This window comes from Leucopleurus acutus (genome assembly GCF_964270905.1).
Source record: "Leucopleurus acutus genome assembly, chromosome: 18".
NCBI classification, from domain to species: Eukaryota; Metazoa; Chordata; class Mammalia; order Artiodactyla; family Delphinidae; genus Leucopleurus; species Leucopleurus acutus.
Window position 1 is genome coordinate 20,745,017 of NC_139160.1, and position 18,670 is coordinate 20,763,686.

The 18,670-nt window shown below is 34.4% G+C and overlaps 1 protein-coding gene across 2 annotated transcripts in view; it reads left to right on the forward strand.

The window, feature by feature from the left end:
* Positions 1-18,670, forward strand: part of ZC3H13 (zinc finger CCCH-type containing 13) — a 93,921-nt gene that overhangs the window by 32,941 nt on the left and 42,310 nt on the right. For both annotated transcript variants that reach the window (XM_082859306.1, XM_082859307.1), the window contains 3 exons: positions 4,667-4,806; positions 5,384-5,544; positions 11,005-11,202. In XM_082859306.1, coding sequence (XP_082715432.1) covers positions 4,667-4,806; positions 5,384-5,544; positions 11,005-11,202 — 499 coding nt within the window. The remainder of the gene's footprint in view (positions 1-4,666; positions 4,807-5,383; positions 5,545-11,004; positions 11,203-18,670) is intronic.

An 18,670-nucleotide genomic window follows, 5' to 3' on the forward strand; every position in this document is an offset into this window, starting at 1 on the left:
GGCTTCTCATCGCGGTGGTTTCTCTTGTTGCGGAGCACAGGCTCCAGGCACGTGGGCTTCAGCAGTTGTGGCTCGTGGGCTCTAGAGCACAGGCTCAGTAGTTGTGGCACACGGGCGTAGTTGCTCTGCTGCATGTGGCATCTTCCCGGACCAGGGCTCGAACCCATGTCCCCTGCATTGCCAAGTGGATTCTTAACCACTGCACCACCAGGGAAGTCCCTGCTTAGCTTCTTTTGCTTACAGTATGTCTGTGAGATTATTGCGTATGGTTATAGTTCATTAATTCTTACTGGTATATATTATTTCACTGAATGTGCCATAATTTATTCATTCTGTGGATAAACATTTGAGTAATTTCTAGTTTTGGGCTGTTATGAATAAGTTGCTATTACTATTCCTAATCAGATCTTTGGTAAACATGTACCCATTTCCCTTGAGTTTATGCTTGGGAGTAGGATTGCTGGGCCATGGAGTTTTCATATGTTCATCTTTAGTGGATAATGTCAAGTCAAAAATGATTCTCCTTTCTCTGTTGTTTTTTGCCTTTCTCATCTTAGCCATTCTGGAGGTGTGTGGTAGTATCTTTTTGTGGATTTAGTGTGTATTTCCCTAATGAGTAATGAAATTGAGAACTTTTTCACATTTTTGGCCATTGTACAACCTGTTTTATAAATTCTACTCTCGACTTTTGCCTACTGTTTTATTGTGTTACTGTTTTTTTTAATTGAGTATTCTTTATATATTCTGAATATGAGATCTTCATCAGATATATGCATTGCAAATACCTCTCTCATCCTCTGAGTTAGAGTGAGCTTTTAAAAGAATAAATTGGTTCTGATTTCATTCCCCTATTTAAAATTCTCTGATTTCCCATTGCCTTGAGGATCAAGTACAAATTCTTTTGTACCTACAAAACTTTTCATTATCCGATTGCTTTCTGTGTTTCCAGCTCCCCACTCCCAAGTCTTTGTTTTTATTTGGTTCCCTAAATTTATCATATTTGTTTACCATAAGGACCAGTGCAGTAATATAAAAAGCAAAAGTATCATTTCAGTAGAGGAGAAAATGAATGAACATATTTTGGCAATCTTGGTGGTATGTACATCCTCCTAAAATAAAGCATAAAATCCAGAAGCTGTAAAAGATTTGATTATATGAGGATTCAAAATTTTTTGTGAAACTAAACACGCAAGTGATCTATTAAAAATAGATCACTGTAAGAAAGTATTTGACATGTGTAATGTGTAACCATATAATAAAAGCACTGTATAAACCTATAATGAAATTCCACAAATATATAAGAAAAAGATAGTCCAGTTGGAAAATAGCGAAGAGAAACAAAAATTGGTTACGAAATTCATAGAGGAAATAGAAATGGACAGTAAATGCTCAGCCTTACTACAGGGAAATGCCAGTGGAAATAGAAATAGCATTCTTCACCCATCAGATTGGCAGAAATGAAAACTACTAGTATTATCAAGTGGAAGTTTACATTGGTAAAGCTATTTTGGAGTATAATTCGGCAATATTAAAAATCATACTTACCTTTTGTCCAGCAAATCTAGTTTGTTCTAAAAAAAAATACTTGCTCCTGTAAACTAAGGTAGGTATCAAGATGTTCATTGAAGTCTTGTTTATAATAGCAATATTGAAATTGAAAACTGAGTAAATGTCAGAAGGAAAATGGTTAAACTATGATATGTTTATATCATGAAATGCTTTGCAGATGTTAAAATGAAGATGTTTTACCTTTGTGTATGACATGGAAAAATCTTTCTATGGGGCAATGTGTGTAGAAGAGTATAAATATAAAGCCTTATTTTTATATCTATTGAATATGATTACTTGCATACAGTAGATTGCTGGAAGTAAATTTGTCATATTAAAGGGTATGAATTCTTAAAGCTTTTACCCATACTGCCAAATTATTTTCCAGGCTAGAAATATTAGTTTACATTGCTACATCCAAAGAATGAACATGCCTGTTATCTGTGCCTTTGCCAGTACCAAATATTATAATTAGGAAAAAAATGGCTCTTTAATACATGAAAAAGGCTTATTTATGTATCACTTGTGTTTCTTTTTGTGTTTATATCTGTTCATGTCCTTTGCCCATTCTTTTAATTAGTAAGAGTTCTTTATATATAAAGAATGTCAACCTTATGTACTAGATGTATTTTTGTTACATATTCTTAAAAAATCTCTGCCTGTTCAAAATGTGCCATTCTAATTATATTTAATATTTTCCTGATGACTTATAACAGCTGATTCATATAGATGATTCTAAGGTAATTGTAATGATAACCTTAAGCTGTAAGATACGAGAGACATTTTCTAAACTTATTAAATGGTTTGACTCCTTTTTTAAAATAAAATTTTATTGGAGTATAGTTGATTTACAATGTTGTGTTAGTTTCAGGTGTACAGCAAAGTGATTGAGTTATACATATACCTATATCCACTCTTTTTTTTTTTTTTTTAAGGATTCTTTTCCTATGTAAGCCATTACAGAGTAGTGAGTAGAGTTCCCTGTGCTATACAGCAGGTTATTATTAGTTATCTCTTTTATATATAATAGTGTGTATATGTCAGTCCCAATCTCCCAATTTATCCCTCCCCTCCTCAGACTCTGTTTTTGAGTCCTCTCCTAATGTTTTGTGCTTTCTTATTTTTCTTTTGTTAGACTATCAGTTGCATTGTGCCTACTTCATAGCCCATCTCTTATAGATTGGGAAAACATCTTATGTTTGATTATAACAGATATGCATAAAGTTAGAATAAGTAGTTTCTGAATAAAGACTTGAGAGCTTTCCCTCTAAGCAAAATATATTAGCTATAGTACCTTGACTTCGACATATATTTTAACTGCTCAGGTCTCCCCCTACCCGCACTTCTCTCTTGGTTGAGTGGTTAGGGATTAAAGACTGAAAGCCAATTTGTCATTTTTTTACATGTGTTCTGTATGGGTGATATTCCCAGATAGCAGTTTTTAGATGAGCAGAACATTATTGATAATACCTTCAGAAACACTGTAAATCATTCTTCTCAATTAATTACCCTTTCCTTTGTTTTACCCTTAGTATTTGGTAATGAAATTTTATCTGTTAATAATTTAAGAACACAACAAACCGGATCATCGAACCCTACTATTCACTGATGTAAAGTGTCTCAACGGAGTGTAAAATCATAACTAGAGATAGCCACTATTCATTCAATTAAATTCAGTATCTTTAATTATTTTGTGTAGTAAAAACTGCATGCCCATAAATATTTAGTAATTGCTTGCTGACTGAAAAGCATGATTTAGTCAGTGTTATGTATTTACTGAGAAATTATCATCATACACCAGTATAAGATGAGTAATCAAGTTTTGTGACACAGATAATAAGATATATAATTACCCTCTTAGTCCCCAAGCATGAATGGATAGTTTTCATTCTAATGTATTTACCTGTACATGCCAATGATGTCCGTTTGTTTTGTGCTTTAAGCAATCAAGTAGGACTCCTTATCTTTATTGTTTTTTAGTTCTTCATTTTATTTCTCTACCCCAGGTTAAGAAGTGATGATCTTAAGTGCTAAAAGTATAGCTTGAGAAGGCACCTCAGTTTATAATCGGTCAAGCCCAGTGTGTTCATGTGTTAGAATAGAAGTCAGTGAAATTTCCTCCTCCAGGCTTTTGGCATTATTAGCAAATAGGTAGCAGTGCCAGGAGCCTCTGAAAACTACATGTTGTAATGAAATAGTTCTTCACACCGCTCTTCCCCCACCCAAACCAACCGTCAGATTCTTTTCCTTGGAAAGGATGAATAGAAATAGATACATGCTATCAGATCCATTGAAGGGATGGACAGTTCTAGTCTAAGAAACTAGTACAAATCACTTATAATGAAAATGCTATAGATCCTTCAGAAATTAGCTCATGTACACATTAGTATTAAAATTACTTAACTTTATTTTTAGATACAAATTAGTTAGGATATTAATTTTCAAAAAAGCAACAAAACTATGGAAACAGTATTGCACACCTAATGTGACCTTAATTTAATACTGAGTCTGTAAGAAAATGAAGAAGATAATCATATCATATGCAGCATGAAATATTGAAGGCTTTGGTGCCTTTAATGCTTAGAATTTATAGCTGAGTGTTTTAATTGTACCTTTTTTTTTTTTTTTTTTTATTGGCGTTATGCGGGCCTCTCACTGCTGTGGCCTCTCCCGTTGCGGAGCATAGGCTCCGGACGCGCAGGCTCAGCGGCCATGGCTCACGGGGCCAGCCGCGCCGCGGCATGTGGGATCTTCCCGGACCAGGGCACGAACCCGCGTCCCCTGCATCGGCAGGAGGACTCTCAACCACTGCGCCACCAGGGAAGCCCTAATTGTATCTTTTAAAAATTCCGTCTCCTAACCAAAAACCCAAACAGCCCAAAATCACTTCTAGAAAACCCAGGAACCTTAAAAATGTTTGTTTTCATAAAGAAATTAGCCATATTGATTTTAATTCTTTATAGAAACAGTGTATATTTCTTTTATCTTTTTGAAGTATGTTGTTCTTGTTAAAGAATCTACCATTTTAATTTGTATAAAAAATAGTTGAAAATTTTTCTCTAATTTTTGGTATAGATAATTATAGTTTCCGACAAGTAATGGAATTTTTATTTTAAAGATTCTGACAATGGAGATATTAATTATGATTATGTTCATGAGTTGTCATTGGAAATGAAGCGTCAAAAGATACAGAGGGAATTAATGAAGCTGGAACAAGAAAACATGGAGAAAAGAGAAGAAATTATTATTAAAAAAGAGGTATGCTATTTATTGAAATTTGTTAGTAATTAACATCAAAATGAGTATTGATCAGAGAACTCATTAGCTGCTTGCTACATCTTAAGTTGTATTAGGATATCGATACTTCACATATGTTAATTAATCTTGACATTTCTCTATTAGATAAATCGGACATATATTTGTTATTGAATAAACAAAACTGAGTTTCTGTTGCCTGGAGTCACCAGCTAATGTAAAATGGGACTTGAATCTATATACATCTGGTTTTTAGGCCCATGCTATTTCTAGAATACTTGTTTCTTTTTTAAAGAGTAGAAAGATACAATGTATTTGAATATAATTTTTTTTTCTGAGGAGATTTTGAAATTTCATAATTTTAGTTTGCTTTATTGATATTAGTGTTATGTTGGGGCAGTTAGTATTGGTTAACAGCATAGGTTCAGGAGCCAGACTAATATTAATATGTGGTCGCTATCGTAACACTTAATACTTCATCTGAAGTTTGGTATAATTTAAAAACACGTGCTTTGTTGTCTGATTATAACAACCATGATTGGAAGAGTTTCTGAATTGAGTTACTGAATTCTTTTGGAAGGTTTCACCAGAAGTGGTTAGATCAAAGTTATCTCCATCACCTTCTCTAAGAAAGTCTAGCAAATCTCCAAAGCGAAAATCAAGCCCTAAGTCGTCATCTTCAACTAGCAAGAAAGACAGGAAGACAACTGCAGTATCCTCTCCCTTGCTGGACCAGCAGAGGTCAGTAGGGTGATAAATAGTGCCAGAATGAAGTAGCTTTTTCTGAAGTGATATTCAAAAGAATTACTTGGTAGATTACATAAAGATACTTTTAATACATTCAGTATTTAATGTAAACTTTTTTCTTCTAAGAAAAAAGTGTGAAAAGTTTCCATTTAAAAGAAAATTATAGAGAACAATAAAGCAAAGGTCTGTGTCACATCTGTATATGCTTCAGAGCTTTTTATTTTTTAAGAAATAAACAGCTATATTTCTGGTCCTTCCCTCTTGAATTTGTTGTTTATGATACCTATGCATGTGTGTTTATACTTCCATAATACGTATTATCTTACAGTATGTAGTATTACTTTCATCTATTTAATCTTAATATAGATACAACTTTTCTTCTGTAACTTTTTCACTTAGCATTTTTTTTTACATTTATCTATATCGATATATGTAGCTGTAGTTCTTTCATATTAGTATTTATGTATTTATCTACTTTTGTTGAACGTTTAAGTTGATTTCAGGTTTTAGCTCTTACAGATTATGCACAATGAACATTCTTCTTGTCTCCTTGTGTACATGATCAAGAGATTAAATTCTTTATAGTATGTATGAAGCAGTATGAATATATTATTTAGAATTATTGTAGTAGTCAATTGAAAGAATAAAGATAGAAATAAATTACATTGAGGGGTTGAGAATAAGGCAGGAGATACCTTTTCATTTAATGTCACTGTGGACTATTTTAATTTTATTAAAGGACATACACTAATTTATTATTTAAGAAAAAGGCTAAACTAAAAACCTCTTCCCAATATTTGACCAGTTGGCAAATGTCTATTTGAACCCATAATGAAACTCATAGTTGTCTCCTTCTAGTTTCTAGAGGCTTTAACCCTATTCTAGATTCCATTTACTTTTTACCTAGTTTATTATATCATCCTACTAACTCTATTTATCTAGTGTCCATTCTGCCACACATATAAACATTTTCATTCAGCTGCCCTAACCCTTCACTTTACAGATGTTGTGAGAGAAATCTTAAAATAACAATTACAGTTAATTTATTATGCCATTGAAAAATTTAGTAGTTTGACTGAAATTGAGATTTTTTTAGAATAGCATTCATACTTTGATCTTTCCACTGTTTCCACTCTGGTCCATATTTTCGTCCAGCCTTCTTCTTACACTCATCACCTTCAGTCCATCAATGTCTAGCTCAGATTCTGTCTTTCCATTAAGTTTTCCCGTTTCTCCTTACTGAACATAATTTCTGTTCCCTTTATATATCAGATTTTATTTATACCTCTCACTTAATACTAATTGCTATTTGTATTATATTTTAGCTGTGGCACATATGTTTTACAACCTCTATTAAATTTAAGCTCCTTGAAGATTGCAGTCTTCAAGGTTCACTGTTCTATCTCCCCACAGCACCTACTCTGCAAAGAGCTTTGTATTGTAATAAGGCACTCTGTACAGTTGACTTGATTCTCTCCTTTGTGCCTAAGATTGAATAAAGGGATATGAAAGAAGTTGAACTATACAGTGATATGATTTACCCCACTTGCTCTTTATTCTTTTCATTAACCAATTATATAATTTTCCCTCAATTCCATTCATTTCCCAAAAAACCACCAGCATACCAGAAATACTCCTTTTCATTTTCTAATCCTTTCTAAATATTTATAAAATCTTCAAAACTTAATCTCTTCTTAGAAAGTTTCTATAACTATTTAGATGGTTAGTTTCATCCTGTTCGTTTTCATGTAGTCTTCTCTTACTGCTTTGTTAGTAACTCACTTATACTTTGATGAATATTGAGCATGAATAATTACTCACATTGATTTAACTACTATATTTCTGTATTATAAGATATTGACTTTAAGATGCACCATTAATTTAATAATAGAAGCAGAAGGATCTGGAAAACAGTACATTAAAGGTACAAAGAAAACACTGAATTGGGTATAGCATTTCTGTAGTTGTGCAGTTTACATTGCCTAGAGTGGGTCAGACCATCAACTTTTAGTTACATTGTGGATCATACTATAAACTGAATACATTCAACAAGTTAAGGATTGGAATTTCAGTTAAAATTCAATGGAATGTTGCAGCCAATGCCAGTAAATCAACTGAGGTGACAGTCAGGTAAACAAACTCCTTGGTTTTACGTGATTATCGTATTGAGTAGACAGAGATAATCACAGACAAATTAAGACTCACACTTCTCTGTGAAAATTGGCAGTTTTCTTAGACATTTATTGTGAGAGAGAGCCTGATGGAAAGCTTTCAGCTGAAACATGTGAAGTATGTCAAAAGCTATTCAAAAAAAATAAGTTTTGGGGAGAGAGAGAAAAAGGCTCTAAAAGTGATAGAAGTAGATAATTGAGCTGTGTGCCACAAACAGGAAGTGGGCTCTTTGCCACTAAAGGATAATCATTTGACTTAAAAAAAAATGTTGAAAGATCTTGTTGACTTCAGAATGCACAAAATCAACTTTGGCCCATTCTGTTGGAAGTTACTTGCAAACTCTGTAACACAACTATGTTTTCCAACTACATATATTTTTTAAGGTATTTGAAGAAATTCTGCACTTTAGTGAGTGTACTGGCATAATCCTGGTGGTTATAATAGCTTAATCCCAGAATGTGAATTTAACACAACAGAAGTTTATTTCTCACTCAAGTAAGAAGTGGGTGTTTCTGATTAATAGGTGACTCTTCTATACATGCAGCTTCAGTACCTAGGCTCCTTCTGACCATGGCTTTACTTTCTTAGGTTTTTGAGGACACCAAAGAAGAAAAAAATTAAGAGTATTGCACTTATTTAGTTACATAGTTTACAATTACCTGGAGTATGAGAGTCTTATTAGTTAGGCCTGGAAGTGGTGTACCTCACTTTCACTCACATTCTTTTTGGCCAGAGCTCGGTCATTTGGCCACATCTAACTTCAGAACAGTCTAGACAGTATGGTTCAACAGTATGGCCAGGACAAAAGTGTAGTAAACACCTAGCTAGTTTCTGTCACAGGCAATGATGTGAAAATACAGTCTGTGTCAAGAACTTCTCTATCATTTTATCTTGAAAATGGTTTTTTAAGTAATTTTTGGTACTATCTACCAATTATTGATCAGTGTGTGTCTTTTAAGTGGAAAATTATGTAGAAATGTAGACACATCACTTATCTGTTAAATACATTAAAAATTTGAGTCACTTCATAAATATGCAGTGAGATATGTAACTAATAATCGTTTTGGCAGAAGACAAAGATGAAAAGTAGATTTGGTCATATTTTAATAACTTCTGATTTGCTAGATGGTTGACCCTGTCTATGACAATAAGAAGTAGGGATAAGGACTAAGAGAGGTAAATTTTCTGAATGCCTGCTATGAGTCAGTTGCTTTTATCTGTTTTTAATCTTACCAGCAATTTTGAGGAAGATACTGTCCGTTACCTTTTTTACAGCTAAGGCATCTTGGGATTAGAGAACTCTAGGTCACAGGAAGTAAGTTCTAGGATTTTGGCTTAAGTTGTCATTTATAAATATCAATAACTAGTGAAATAAGTAGCTGATGAAAACTTACCAGATGTGTGAAGAGAAAGGGCTACTTAAAAACTCCGTACCAGGCTGAACATTCAGTGTTGCAGAAAACAGGAACAAATTTAAATAAGAAATTAATTCAAAATTTTAATATGATTTGAGAGGATATTGATTGATCTGTTGAGAGCAGTTGATCGTGAAAATAAAAGCAATCTGTGAACAAAAATATTTTGGATGAAAAATGATTTTTAAAACTGGAAATAGCAGAATAAAGAGATTGCCAAATTTAATATTAGTAGAATGAGTGCAACCTAAAAGAAAATTTACTGAATTTGAAAACACATTTAAGATATTTCCAATATTTTAAGATATTGGAAAGCAAAAGGAGAGATGGAATAATGGAAAACAATGGAGGAATGATCTAGGAGATGCAGTAACTATAATAAAGCAAACCAGAGAGACTCGGGTCACATGGAGAATTGATGAAATAAAAATAGAAAAAAAAGTGAGTAAAAGACTAGGGTTTCAGATTGAAGCAGCACACTGAGTGATAGAAGAGGTTAAAAAAAGAATGTATGCTTATCTTGATGAAATTTTTAGTTTGCAAGGAATAATATAATAATGCATACAGTCAGAAAAGCTGGGTAACCTGCATAGGAAAAGAAATTAACTCTCTTTGGACTTTTCATCCAAAACACTAAATGCCACAAAATATTGTAACAATATTTATAGAGCTCTGAGGGAAAAGGATATGACACCAAAATGCTCAAACTGTTGTCAGGGTATGAAGTAAAGACAGACAATTTGTAATGTGTAAAGGCTCAAAGTTACAGCATTTAGATAAAATGCTTTTAAATGCCAACTTTTAAAGAGGATAGTCTAGACCGAAAAAAACAATCACAGGTAGATTAACCGTGAAATACAAAATTCTAAAATTTAAAGGATCAATCTCTGTAATCTAAGAGTTGGGAAAGATTTAAATGAATGTTTAAGACTTAAAACAAAGATTTAAAAGAATGTTTACTAACAGTGCTTAAGGTTTCATTTATAGTTGATGTAATTGTTCTTTATAATGCTGAAAACATGGAAACCACCTGAAAAACTTATCAATGTGAAATTGTTTAAAGAAGTTATGGAGCATATCTATTAAAGGAAATTCTGTACAGTCCATAAGAATAATTATCAAAATCCACTTTTTTGGGCTTCCCTGGTGGTGCAGTGGTTGAGAGTCCGCCTGCTGATGCAGGGGACACGGGTTCGTGCCCCGGTCCGGGAAGATCCCACATGCCGCAGAGCAGCTAGGCCCGTGAGCCATGGCTGCTGAGCCTGTGCGTCCGGAGCCTATGCTCCGCAACGGGAGAGGCCACAACAGTGAGAGGCCCGTGTACCGCAAAAAAAAAATCCACTTTTTTGTTATAGAAAGATACCCATGCTATATTTAGTACAAAAAATTTTACAAAACATTGTATTATGACTGTGTGTATGGGGTGGCAGGGAGGGAAGAAGGGAAAGAGACATGGAAAAAGTGTGGACATATATCCAAGGTGTTAACATTGGCTATACTTGGGTAATGGAATTATAGGTGATTTTTACTTTTTCATCTACTTTTCTATAATAAGCTTTAAAAAAAAAATTCAGTTCATGCAGTTGTTTTATTTTATGATATTTTCCTTCCTGAAAGAATCTCTTCCTACTCCACCTCTTATCTTTTCTCAGAAATATACCCTTTAAAATTATATAATAAGCAGTATTAATGAAGTAGGTAGCAAGTAAATTTTTTTTGATATTGATTGCTAGTATATAAAATAGTAAATGGCAAGTTATTAAAAGGAATGCTACCATTTTTTAAAAGTGCTTTGTTAAAATGAAAAAAATATTTATTTGACCTTCTAAAAGTCTTTAGACTTCTGATAGCTTTGTGTTACCTTCAGGAATTCAAAAAGCAACCAAAGTAAGAAGAAAGGACCTCGTACTCCTAGCCCACCCCCTCCTATACAGGAAGATATTGCTCTGGGGAAAAAATATAAAGAAAAATATAAAGTAAAAGACAGGATAGAAGAAAAACCAAGAGATGGAAAGGACAGAGGACGAGATTTTGAAAGACAAAGAGAAAAAAGAGACAAGCCAAGGTAAGTAGGATTGTATATTTTTAATAATCTTACTTTCTTAGAATCTAAACTACTATTCAGAAGCTTTTAGGCATTACTGCAATGGATTACTTAGTGTTTTTGAACTATGTATAAGTATTTAATACTTAACATATTGAAATATCAATACTTCAATCCATGTTAATATGTTTATAAAACATAAATCATTATGATTTAAAAAACATAAAATTTCTTAATTTTAACCATTTTTAAATGTCAATTTGGTAGTGTTTTTTATATATATATACTATATATATGTATATACAGTATATTCACAGTGACATGAAATAGATCTTCGGAACCTTTTCATCTTACAAATCTGAAACTCTATAACCCTTAAACAACTCCTTTTCACTCCCCCACCTATCCCCCGGCTCCCCAGTCCATAGTAAACATTGTTCTCCTTTTCTGTTCCTTTGATTTTGACTCCTTTAGATACCTCATATAAATGAAATCATTTTGTCTTTTTGTGACTGGCTTATTTTACTTAGCATAAGGTCTTCAAGGTTCATCCATGTTGTGGCATGTGACAGGATTACTTTCCTTTTTAATGCTGAATAATATTCCATTGTCTATATACCACGTTTTGTTTATCCATTCATTTGCTGATGAATGTATAGGTTGCTTCCACCTCTTGGCTATTGTGAATAGTGCTGTTATGAACATGGGTGTGCACATCTCTTCAAGACCCTTCTTTCAGTTTGTGTGGCAATGTACTCAGAAGTGGGATTGCTGGATCATATGGTAGTTTAATTTTTAATTCTTTGAGGAACTTTCATACAGTTTTCCATACAAGCTGCTGTACACCATTAACAGTGTACAAGAGTTCCAATTTCTTCACATCCTCACCAACACTTATTTTCTGTGTTTTGGATAGTAGCCATCCTAACTGGTATGAGTTGATACTGTGGTTTTGATTTGCGTTTCGCTGATGGTTGATGATGTTGAACATCTTTTCATTGCTTTTTGGCCACTTGTATATCATCTTTGGAGTGATGTCTATTTAAATCTTTTACATATTTTTTATTTTTATTTTTTTGCCGTACGCGGGCCTCTCACTGTTGTGGCCTCTCCCGTTGCGGAGCACAGGCTCCGGACGCGCAGGCTCAGCGGCCATGGCTCACGGGCCCAGCCGCTCCGTGGCATGTGGGATCCTCCTGGACCGGGACATGAACCCGTGTCCCCTTCATCGGCAGGCGGACTCTCAACCACTGCGCCACCAGGGAAGCCCTCCTTTACACATTTTTTAATTGAGTCCATTTGATTTTTGTTGTTGAATTATAGGAATCCATTATAATTATGGATGTTAACCCCTTATCAGATATATGATTTGCAAATATTTTCTCCCTTTTCATAGGTGGCCTTTTCATTCTCTTGATAGTGTTTTTTGATGCACAGAAGTTTTTAAAGTATGAGGTAGTCCCATTTGTCAATTTTATGTTTGTTGCATGCGATTTTGGTGTTGTATCCAAGAAATCATTGCCAACTCCAATGTCATGAAGATTTTTCCCTATGTTTTTTTTTTGTTTTGTTTTGTTTTGTTTTTTGCGGTATGTGGGCCTCTCACTGTTGTGGCCTCTCCCATTGCGGAGCACAGGCTCTGGACACGCAGGCTCAGCGGCCATGGCTCACGGGCCCAGCCGCCCCGCGGCATGTGGGATCTTCCCAGACCGGGGCACGAACCCGCATCCCCTGCATCGGCAGGCGGACTCTCAACCACTGCGCCACCAGGGAAGCCCCTTTCCCTATGTTTTTTTGTAGGAGTTTTATTAAAGTCTTAGATCTTATATTTCAGTCTTTAATGCCTTTTGAGTTAATTTTTTGTATGTGGTGTAAGATAAAGGTCCAACTTCATTTTTTGCATGTAGAAAACCACTTTTCCCAGCACCATTTTTTGAAGGAACTCTCCTTTCTCCGTTGAATGTTCTTGGCACCCTTGAAGATCATTTGACCATATATGCAAGGATTTATTTCTGGGCTCTCTTTTACTCCATTGGTCTGCTTGTCTGTCTTTCTGCTAGTACCACACTGTTTTGATTACTGTGGCTTTATAATACATTTTGAAATCAAGAAGCATGAATCCTCTTTGTTATTACCTTTTGAAATTATTTTGGCTATTTGAGTTCCCTTGAAATTCCTTATAAATTTGGGATGAATTTTTATATTTCTGCAAAAACTATCTTTGGGGTTTTGATAGGGATTGCATTGAATCTGTAGATCTCTTTGGATGATATGGACATCTTAACCGTATTAAATCTTCCAGTCCTTGAGCATGGAATGTCTTTCTGTTTATTTGTATCTTAATTTCTTTCAGCAGTGTTTTGTAGTTTTCAGTATACAAGTCTATGACCTCCTTGGTTAGGTTTATTCCTGAGTATTTTTTATGTTAAGTAATTTTTATGCTTTATTTTGTTCTTTTTTATACTACTGTAGATGGAATTGTTTTTTAAAATTTCCTTTTCAGATTGTTCATTGTTGTATAGAAACACAACTGATTTTGTGTGCTGATTTTGCATCCTGCAACTTTGCTGAATTCATTTGTTAGTTCTAACAGTTTGTTTTGTTTTGTGGAATGTATAGGGTTTTCTACATATAAGATCATGCCATCTGCAAGTAGAGGTAATTACTTTTTTCTTTCCAACTTGGATGCCTTTTTAAAATTTTTTTTGTCTAATTGCCCTGGCTAGGACTTCCAATACTGTGTTGAATAAAAGTGGTGAGAGTGGGCATCCTTGCCTTGTCCCTTAGAGGAAAAGCTTTTAGTCTTTCACCATTGAGAATGATGTTTGCTATGGACTTTTCTTAAATGGGCTTTTTTTATGTTGCGATCATTCAGGATAAATTATCTATCCAGTAAGCAGCTGATAATAGTTTTATGATATATAAGTTCAACAAAACCCAGTCTTTTCCCCAAAAAAGATTTTGGTGATAAGCTTAGCCCTTTCCTTGTCTTGGTAAGAGGTCATCTTGTCTAACTTATTTAGAAGAATCAATTTTTTTTTCTCTCCTCCCTGTGGTGACTTAGAAGAACCAGAATGATTCTGTCAGCTGTTGCTAGGACCTAGCAACATTATTATGTCTTACTGGAGCAATAAAAACTGGTTAACTGGAGCATCCATAATTCTTGAACATATTTTCCTAAAATACACTCTTTATCTTATTCAATCTGGTAGGTTTGTTTTTGAAAATGACATGTAAATCAGATATAAATCATGTTAAATGTTCTTGCTGATTTACATTTTAAGAAGTCTTTATTCTTCTCTAATGGTTCTTGGTGCTCTTGTTTTGTTATTTTGACCCAGAAATCTTTGAGAAGTGATTCTTAACTTATATCCCTGGGTAGTTCACCACTGAAATGGTAACATATTTTGTATTATGAGGAATTGAATATTACAGAGATTGATTCTTCATTTTCCATTTTTTTCTCCCTGGCCATCTCTACCAGGAGTAGTAAGGTATGCCTAAGATTCACCTGTTGCTCAGTGTACAGAAAAATCTGAACTTGGTTTATTTCTTCTCTCTAAGGAAACTAAGCAGCAGATTACTGAAGGACTGCATGGGTACCTGATTGTCACTGGAGTTCTAAAGCCATATTTGACAAGGTTGAAAGGGGGCATTTTGATTTAGGAGGAGTTGATTTGATTTCCAGGTGTTTTTTTTTTTAAGGCAGATTCATTAATTTAATTTATCTCCATTACTGTGAATAAAGAATAATTCTAAAGCCAAACAGTATATTTAAGAATCTTTGTCATTACTTTCAGATTCTGGGGTATGTAATCAAAGGTTAGTATCTAAATTCCTTTTGGAGAAAATTGCCATTTAATATTAATTTAGATGTTATAATGGGTTTATTGGGAGTATTTTGGTTATCAGGATGTGTTGTGCTTAAGTGAAAGTATGCTAATACATTTATTATTTATTAGGTTACTGAATACCTAGTGTGTGGTGGACACTGCTTTAAACATTGGTGATGCAGCAGTGAACAAAAATCTTGTCAGAAACTTTGTTACTACAGGTGGAAGTAATACAGTAATCATGTGTGTTCCCTTCCAAGTAAAGTAAGACTTACTAGGCCTATTGTATATAGGGGATTGCTTACATTTCTTAAAGGGTGGTTCCCAAATGCATATGCATACATGTGAGACAAATGATGTAACAAAGCCACATGATCCTATGACTTTAAGTCCTTTTCCCTGTCTTCTGTGTCTCAGTTCTTCAACTTTCTACACCAGGAGCTACTAACCTGGATTTTAGAGGTCTGATTTGTGAGTTAAAATTTGCCTGAGTATGTTTTCGTGAGGGGTAGAGTGTCCATATCCTCCCAGAAAAATTCATGATTTCCCCATTCTCCAAAAATTCTTAAGAGTTATTAATCATTCTTTAGGCCTTTGCCACTAATCTGGCATCGAGGATTTCAGTACTCTCATCCCAAACCTTTATTGGCCATGTCAACCTAGTTAAGAATATACTCTCTTCCCAGAATATTTGTTAATTTGAATAACACTAAATTCTGTTATGTAGTTGCTTTTGAAGCCAGTAGTTTCCAGGCCATAGTTCTTAAAGGAATTCTGTATCAGTGTCTTACAATTTGACTAGTAGACTTTACTCAGCAATGATTTATTTATGCAACATTGATCAAAACCTGCATACCACTTATTTATCCAAAAACACATGCCTTATAGATTTATTACTCTGCTTTTAGAGAATGTAGCAATTTCCCGTAATACTTTTTTTTTTTTTTTTTTTTTTTTGCGGTATGTGGGCCTCTCACTGTTGTGGCCTCTCCCGTTGCGGAGCACAGGCTCTGGATGCACAGGCTCAACAGCCATGGCCCACAGGCCCAGCCGCTCCGCAGCATGTGGGATCCTCCCAGACCAGGACACGAACCCGCGTCCCCTGCATCGGCAGGCGGACTCTCAACCACTGCGCCACCAGGGAAGCCCTCCCGTAATACTTTTAAAAATAAACTTTCTATGACCTGTTTGGTACAGAAAACAGCAAAATCTTGATTACTTGGAACTCAACTAAACCATTTATATTCTGTAATTTGTTTTAGAAGATATGAGCTCACAGGAAAATTAAGTTTGAGTTAGGTATTTAGTCAGAAAATCACTTGTGAAGGGAATATTTTGTATCAGTATTCCTAACCTACTGTATCTAGATAATCCTAAACTAGATATTTCAGCAGTGTTTCAGTGGACCTCTAATATCATCTTTATCAATGAAAATCTGTATTCTATATTCTTTGCTGAATGAGGAACGACCAGTATATTAGTGTAGTTTAAGAACAAGGGCCTAAGGAAACACAAAAACTTTTTGGATAGTAGTTAACCAGAGAAATTAGCTAACAAGTGCATATAGTTCATTCTGCTGGTTAAATATGGTTTTATGATAGGTAATATGTTTTGATCAAAATACTAATCAAAATGCAGAATTTTGTGGTTTAATAAGATAGTATTAAGAGCATAGTAAGTTGTTTTATTTTTTTTAAATCACTTTATTATAATTACCTGAATATGTCTTGATAAGAGTATAAATGCCTACATGAGTCTTCCTCAGATTTTAAAGACAGATGTGATCATTCAAAACTTACTGTCTGGGCTTCCCTGGTGGCGCAGTGGTTGAGAGTCCGCCTGCCGATGCAGGGGACACGGGTTCGTGCACCAGTCCGGGAAGATCCCACATGCCGCGGAGTGGCTGGGCCCGTGGGCCATGGCCGCTGAGCCTGTGCGTCCGGAGCCTGTGCTCCGCAACGGGAGAGGCCACAACAGTGAGAGGCCCACGTACCACAAAAACAAAAGCAAAAACAAAAAAACAAAAACAAAACAAAAAAAACTTACTGACTTTGACATCAGCTTAGTAAAATAAGCAAATTACCACCAAATTGACAGCCTTATTTTCTTTCAGTGATTGCACACATCTGAATAATTAAAATCAGAATGTTTCAGATGTTTGACAAAGACTATTACCTATTGGATTAATTCTTTAATTTATTCATTATCTACCATTCATGTTCAGATACCATGGTCTGGACTGGTGAATCTTATTCTGTGGCCATGAAGGACAGGACAGGGAGGAATCCGTGTGTGAACTAAGCATTTCTGTAGACTGAATTGATAGTTTCTTGAGTAAATATGTACCAGTGTTACTCAGTTATATATAGAGGATGGAAGAATTACATGTTAATGTTACATTAATATTATTATGGAGCATTTCACAACATAAAAATAGAATAGTATAATGACCCTCATATCCATAGTTTCATCTGTACCCCTATCCACTTCCCCCATCCAGTGTTATTTTGAAGCAAATCCCAGACTTCTTATTTCATTTCATCTGTATATATTTTAGTATATATCTCTAAAAGAGAAAGACACTTAAAAATATACAATCACTACCTATATCTATATCTATATCTATATCTATATATATACACACACACAATCAGTATATATATATAACTGAATCACTTTGCTGTACACCGGAAACTCACACAATGTTGTAAATCAGCCATACTTAAAAAAAAAAATACAATCACTATACCAGTATCCCATCTAAAAGGAAAAAAGGAGAATAATGTAATTTTAAAATTCAGACTTTAAAAACATTGATGAATTTGTAATATCTTTTATAATATTTTCCCAATTAGTCGACATTAGCACAAATATCATGAAGGATATGCAAATCTTTTAATATTTATGTGGAACCTTTGTATTCAGATTGGGAGTTGCTTGTCTGAGGCATTGTCTTTTTTCTGCATTTAATTGAGCCCTGTCTATAGACCTAAAAAGTATTTTTACATGAATACTAATTTAGGCTAGGGATATAAAATTAAGACACTTAAAGAAATATGTAATGTAGCTGAACATAATTATATAATATACTGAATTCATGGTAGACGTGTTAAAAATGAAATCGTTTTATAAATATCAAAATAACTTCATCAGGGGGCAAAAAAGCCATTTACATTTAGTCCAATTGATCAAGGCTTGGACTTCCTTTTATAGGTGTGATATTGGGAAAATCTGTTGAACTCAGAAAAGCTCCTGTTTTGCAGCCAAAATCTAGAGTGGTATTTACGTTCCTAAAAAGTGTGCTCTTAACCCTTTGTCTGTCATGCTTGATGGAATCAGAGACTTGAGAGGAAAATTGTTCTTCGGGGACGTTTTCAGTAGCAGGAGGTGGTTGGGAAGTTTAGCCCTGTTTAATAATTGGTCCAATCAGAAATGCATAACACGGCATACAAAGGCCAAAAGTTTAATCTGGTAAAAATATGGGACTGTGTAGTATGTAATGAGATTAATGAAATAACAGATACCCAGCCACACTATCAAAATCCATCTCTGTCTGGCTGTGGTTTGGTGTTATCTGGTGGTAATTTTCTACTGACAGTTAAATGACCTGTGACTGGATTGAACTTCCAGGAAAGTGGCAGTGATTTCAAGAATCT